Genomic DNA, 6,610 nt, shown 5'->3' on the forward strand with positions numbered 1-6,610 from the left:
TATCAGTCCTTTTCGGTCGCGACTTTTACACCCTGGCGTCAAAAAAAAGGAGCCTATTTGGGGACGCATTCCTGACAATGGCCTTGACATGTTTGTGGATTTTGGAAGCACGTGATACCGCGATTCAATTAGGACGCGCGGGGGGAGAACTCTCACTTTTAAAAGTTCCTGTAACCTCGTCCACTTACTGTCCAGTTCCCGACGTGGTTATTTTGTCTGCAATCAAAAGGAGTCTTTGATACGCTATTTACACTTGTTCGCCGTAAAGTTCGCTCTCGCGCTGTGGCGATGAATCCGCCTACCGCACCCCCATCGCGTCCTCGCCGGCCGGCGGCACAGAAAGCTCTCAATATGGTCCACAACACTTACGGCGTTGGCACCAAAAGACCGAGGAACACATCCACTCACCAGACAAATAAAGCGCGGAAACGCAAACGTGATCACACGCCATCTCAAACCCCTTCACAAGGTGATGACACTTCTTCGCAGTACAAACCGACACCTACTCACAAGCGCATGTCCAATTGGTTGAGGAAGAAGATATCGTTTATGTCGATGAAATAGAACACCGGATTTTGGCCGAAGCTCGTGGAATCGCGAGGAAGAACATCCCCTATGATACATTCCGCTCGACCTTTCTGAGCCGCTTCAAACACAAAGACAAACGACCTCAGCTCAACATCCAAGACATCAAGGATATTGGTGACGGTAAATGGGAACAGAATTCGCTCTTTCAGCGATTGCAACAAGCACTCCCTAAAAATGTTATACTTTGTTCGAAGTGTTTTTAGAGGTCTTCTGTTAATCTAGTTAATAGGTTCTTAAAGGCCTCAGCTTATCTAGCTCTTTCTCGAAGACGTTACCTGAATCTAAACAGAGCAAGGAGCCGCTTTCGCAACCGGATTTCTTTTTCCATCTCGGAATGGGTGCTGGTTGGGCTCATGTGGAACTTGTTTTTGAGCATACGCAAAGCCCCCTGCAAAAGGCCCCTGAAAAATTCCTGCAGTGGTTGCGAAGTGCCTGGAACGTATTCTATCATCAACCCTTGCGCCACTATCTCTACGGGGTTCTTTTCCTCAAGTCGTACGCCTTGATTACCTACGTTGATCATGGCTGTGCCGGGTACTCTGAGCCGCTGGATTTTGTGAAGAAACCCCAACACACTCAATTCCTCGCGGATTTTCTGGCGGATTTCATCGCGAACCCTGAACATCGTGGACGAGATCCCCATGTTACGGCCCATCAAAAAGACGGCTCGATATTCATTGAGTATGCGGGAATAAAGTGGACTGAAGCACCTAATAGCTTACTACGCTATCGTCCCTGCGTTTTTGGGAGACATCTTAGGGTCACGCGAGTGCATCCTGTAGACTCTCCGAACGATAAGTGGGTTATGAAGGATGCCTGGGAAGAGGAGCTTGAACACCCATCGCCGCCGCCGGAAGAAGAGGTCATCAGCATCCTTATCGAGGCAAACGTACGAGGCATTCCACAGCTCCATGAATCGTGCCGTTCGACTACAGAAGGTCGTGACAGTGTGGAGGCGTCAGACGACAATATGGAGGTGTTGACTAGCGAGTTCCCTCCGAATTGTGAAAACGCACTCGCGGCAATAACCAAACAAGCCATGATGGTGGTCGAATCCGGCTTCGTATCTGGGCGCGCTTCAAAATCCAGTTCCTCCCGCCCACCTATAGGCACGACAGGGCAGGGACATCTTCAGCAAGCCAAAGGGAAGAGAAAACTTTTTAATAAATGCGCCGACGTGCGCCGACGACGTGCCCGCCTTATCATCTCGTATTGCCAGCCGTTGAAAGAGGCGATGCGCAATGCTCAACCGAAAGAACTCATGCGAACAATCCGCGACGCTATGATTGTTTATTACGAGGCGTACAAACGTCCTGAGCATGGCTTTCTTCATGGTGGTAAGTTTACGAATGTGCTGAACGATAAATGGTACTAATGAATTCTTAGATATTTCGATTGAGAATATCATGGTTCCGGTGGAAGAGACTCAACTTACTGGCGGCCTTACCCACAAGACACTGCGTGGTACCCTCATTGACTGGAATCTATGCTTTACTGCCGACGGGAGAGCATCCAGCAGAAATATTCGAAGTGGTACTATTGCATTCATGGCGCCGAGTCTTCTTCGAGACGATCCAGTTCCTCGAAGAACCTTGGGACATGATATGGAGTCGTTCTTTGCTGTCATGCTTTGGATCGCATCACTCAATTATGACGATCATATCGCCTTCCAAAATAAGCCTCTAGTGAAGCGTGTGGTTGGAAATAAGTCCTCTACCGAAGATATTGCAGATGGTAAATTGCATTGGTTCGAGAATCCAGAGGCTTTCGACAAGTCGATAATTGATCACTTTGAAGAACTATATCGCGAAGATGACGACTTTATCGATTGCATATGGGACCTTCAGACCATCTTATACGAGCGGACTCACGACAAAAATAGATTGAGGCATAAGAGAAAGATGCCAACGAATCCCAAGAAGGAGAATGATGATGATGACCCAATGAAGGAGCGCTTGTTTAAAGACTGCATGGCGGTTTTCGATAAGTATCTCGGCGACCAAGGGAAGCAAAGTGGCAGCTACCAGTTGAACAAGATCGATGCCGGGGAAGACCTAGAAGAATCGGAAGAGAGTATTGATACGGATTCTGCGGTGGAAGACCTATCGGATGGTATGGATTTGATGGAAGGCGAGTCCGACGATGCGAACTGGAAGGATCCAGATGATCAGTAAAAAGGTGTATTCAAGACGAACGTACTGTATTTATTGCCCACCAGCTCGGGCCGGCTCTTTTCCAGAAACAACGTGGGTTCAGCCTATGATTAATAAGGGTATCTCAACTAAATAGATCTATGCCCATGTAATAGCCTTCCTTCCAGATTGCCTTTGCAAAGCCTATCTTACCCCCCTGAGAGGGTCAGCTCTTTCCTTCTCCTGTATAACCTGCTGTTCCTGTCTGCAAGTGCTGTCAGTGCTGTGTCTCGAATGAAGTCCACCTTAGACCGGTGCGGTGTGGGACACACCCTCAGCAGATCCACAACCTGATTAGTCTTCTGACCTATATCTGGCTGGACCTGAATATTAACCCTTCTTCCGTCTTCATCCGTGAAGCTTGCAGGTGGAGAAGTCTTGGGCCTGTACTTCAGAAGAATGGGAGAAGGATTGTATGGCTTTAAACCAGCTGCTCTCTAAGCACTGGCAGTATTTCTAGGTGAAATTGCCTCTAGCTGTATTGACGAAACCTCTTCCGTGACAGGAACCAGCACTTTCGCATCATCTCCAATGCCTCTCATGAAGCCTTTCTCTTCACGTTGTACTGGTCCTCATCTGAGATGCCAAAGGCGGTACAGGTCTTGTAATGTTGAACCAATCCTGCAGTATGGTGTAGCCTGTAGCATCCTACTTGATTGGCCCGGGCACAGATACACTGATACAAATGACGTAGCCCAGTCTTGACGCACACATAGTAATTTGTATGGGAAACTGCAAGGCGTACTATCTGATCGAATTGCTTTTCATACTTGCCAACCCTGCCAGTATTTAACACTATCGCCAACGCTTGTATCGGCAACTGTGGTGTTTTCAACCAGCAATATGGCCTCTTCTGCTCTTGTTTATGCCGTCGCCGCCTGGACAGCCCGCCCTGGCTGTCATCAGCAGTATAAGGCTCCTCTTGAAAGGGCCATCAATAATGCCCCTCCCGCCTGGAGACTGCGACCTGCCACCGGCGAGGTCTTCCAGTCGAAGGTAGAGGCGGAACGTCGTCTGCGTCTGAACCGTCTGCGTCCACCGCACCGCCAAAATTGGGTAGGGAGAAGAGGAAGAGGACTCATTCGAAGCGATACCAAGAGGCAAGGGCATGGGGAGTTATAGCAGAATCGCAGGAGGCACACAAGGCTGAACGGCAAGGCTGAGTTTATTGCCTGAAAGGGATTCCAACTTCAAGTTGAAATCTGGTTGTCTATACCAAACAGGCGACGGCGAGGTTATATGGATGCTGCAGATATCCAAAGGTTTGTAGTTTCCCGTACAAATTACTATGTTTGCGTCAAGACTGGACATATTAGTGTTGTTGTTGTTATCCATGGATTGGATCCGATCATGGTGATATTTTCATGGGATTCGATCCGTAAACCATGTCGAGTATGATCAGTGGAGCTTGTCAGGGTGGTCCATAGATTGGATCCGATGGCGAGTGAGTATTTGTTGAACTTCGTGAAATTGAAAGAGTGCTCTGGCTCTTCCTCATGAGTGTAGGAGAGAGCCCATCTATATATCTAACGAGCGTACGTCACCATTGCTGCCTGTTGATGGTGATACAGTTTTATTGAGCGAGTGTTGCAATATATCCTAGTCTGTTGTAAATGATTGGCTAGCATTTTGTTCAATGCTATTGTCCAACAGTATTTCATCGGATCCAATCCATGGATCATGTCGTGATCAATCGAGCTTGTTTAGGTGGTCCATAGACTGGATCCGATGGGCGACGGGGGATTTTATCAGATCCAATGCGTGGATCATGTCAGGGTGGTCCACAGACTGGATCCGATGGGCGACGGGGGTTTTCACTGGATCCAATCCATGAACTATGTCGAGTGGAAGGTCTCCTCAGGGGGTAAATGGCCCACGAATTGGATCCGATGGCAAAGGTCCCGGAAAATATTTGATCCGATAGTAGTGTATCGGAAAATTATTAATCCGATGGTAGTGTTTCGGAAAATATTTTATCCGTTGGGGGTGGTCCAGTGATCGGATCCAATCCATGGACCATGTCGATGTCGAGTAGGAAGGCCCCCCGGACAACGTACATTATTTGTATCAATATATCTGTGGATGTATCTGCCCGGAGTCAGCCCCAAACGAGCACTTAGGCTCATGCAATTGTGAAATGAACTGGGCGTAGTCTCTTGAGAGCTTCCCATCATTGTTCCAGCATTTTGTCGCAAGGGTGATCCACACAATAAGCTAGGGATATAAGTGGGTCACGCTTTCCCAAATCTGCAATAGTTTGAATACTCCAACTACGAATCATCAACGAGCGAATTTTATCATGGTATTCCTGATACCGTCAGCATGGACGAGACCTAAAAGCGGCAAATTCCCCAGCATTTCGTGGAAACTTCACCACAACTTTCTAGGCTGACCCCGTTTACCGAATCTCCTTCGAACTGTGGAGTATCGGGTACTGTAGGATATGGATGGCTGCCTTCAAAAGCAGTGGTCGCGTCAGGTACTCGAAACGTTTATTCGCAAATGAGCCGTGAAGTCAAGATTAACTCGTAGGCAATTACACTTAAATTAGCCGGCTGATCCGCCCTCTGGTCAGGGGAAGCTTTCGTTGCCACGCACATTGGGCGCAGGCTGGTGCTGAGATTATCGAAAACATCGCACGATATATATTGACTCGTTGTTATAGTAGACGCAATGTCTCTTGAACCAACGGCGTGAGTCAATGAGATTGAATTGGTTGCTAAGCCAAACCTATCTACAAGCGCAGCACTCGAGGCTGTCGCAGGCAGTCACGTGAACGCGCCAAACCCAATCGGGATGCGCAACAATGTCTCCATCTTATCTTCTGTGCACAATTTGGGAGATGCTGAGCAGACCTACCGATGCAACTGGCTCGCTGCACTGAGCCTGCACGCTGCAATGCTGCTGTGGCCACGTTCAACAGCTTTATCAACCTTTCTTCGTGGTAAAGAATCTTCTAGAATCTAGGTCGAGGGATATATAATCATGCATTTCCCCAGACCCCTTGGATATCAAGGTAATTTAAAGGATCAACTATCAAACTGGATAAATCTGACTTTACCAGAATTGAGACCAATGGCCATCGTATTGTCGTCGAACGCTGAACAACCACTTCGATACTCCTGTGGAAGCCAGAGGAGATTATATTCACCTCGTCGAATCCACTCATTTTTGATCACGATAGTTCCATTGGTTGAACATTTGATGGGCTGGCCAGGAAGTAATCGATTATCGATGGATAGAGCTCCTCGATTAGTGAATAAAGTCTTGTTGTCGACTGTGAATTTGATGGCCGTAATAGAGGATACATCCTCGAATTTCTGTACCTCTTGACCCGTACGCGGGTTCCACAGCCTGACCGTGTCATCATCTGATGCAGAGGCCAGGAGCGAGCCGTCGCCCGAGAAGGCAACCGCATTTACCGAATCTGTGTGCCCCCCCAGCTCCTGCACCTCTTGGCCCGTGTGCGGGTTCCACAGCCTGACCGTCTTATCGTCTGATGCAGAGGCCAGGAGCGAGCTGTCGCCCGAGAAGGCCACCGCATTCACCGAATCTGTGTGCCCCTCCAGCTCCTGCACCTCTTGGCCCGTGTGCGGATTCCATAGCCTGACTGTCTCATCGCGTGATGCAGAGGCCAGGAGCGAGCCGTCGCCCGAGAAGGCCACCGCATTCACCCAACTAATGTGTCCCTCCAGCATCTGCACCTCTTGGCCCGTGAGCGGGTTCCATAGCCTGACCGTCTCATCGCGTGATGCAGAGGCCAGGAGCGAGCTGTCGCCCGAGAAGGCCACCGCGTTCACCCATCTCGTGTGCCCCTCCAGCTTCTGCAC

At 48.9% G+C, this 6,610-nt stretch overlaps 2 protein-coding genes across 2 annotated transcripts in view; one reads left to right on the forward strand and one right to left on the reverse strand.

The window, feature by feature from the left end:
- Positions 1 to 288: 288 nt before the first annotated feature.
- Z518_03432 (uncharacterized protein) lies at positions 289 to 2,762 on the forward strand (the record flags this gene model as incomplete). The annotated part of the gene is made up of 4 exons (XM_013420457.1): positions 289 to 436; positions 490 to 764; positions 818 to 1,925; positions 1,975 to 2,762. The coding sequence occupies 4 exons, from the start codon at positions 289 to 291 to the stop codon at positions 2,760 to 2,762; spliced, it is 2,319 nt and encodes a 772-aa protein (XP_013275911.1).
- A 3,047-nt stretch (positions 2,763 to 5,809) lies between these two features.
- Z518_03433 (uncharacterized protein) overlaps positions 5,810 to 6,610 on the reverse strand; it is a gene marked incomplete at both ends in the record, with an annotated part of 4,299 nt that continues 3,498 nt past the window's right edge. Inside the window, one exon of the mRNA XM_013420458.1 lies at positions 5,810 to 6,604. Coding sequence (XP_013275912.1) covers positions 5,810 to 6,604 — 795 coding nt within the window. The remainder of the gene's footprint in view (positions 6,605 to 6,610) is intronic.

This window comes from Rhinocladiella mackenziei (assembly GCF_000835555.1).
Source record: "Rhinocladiella mackenziei CBS 650.93 unplaced genomic scaffold supercont1.2, whole genome shotgun sequence".
In the NCBI taxonomy this organism is placed as follows: domain Eukaryota; kingdom Fungi; phylum Ascomycota; class Eurotiomycetes; order Chaetothyriales; family Herpotrichiellaceae; genus Rhinocladiella; species Rhinocladiella mackenziei.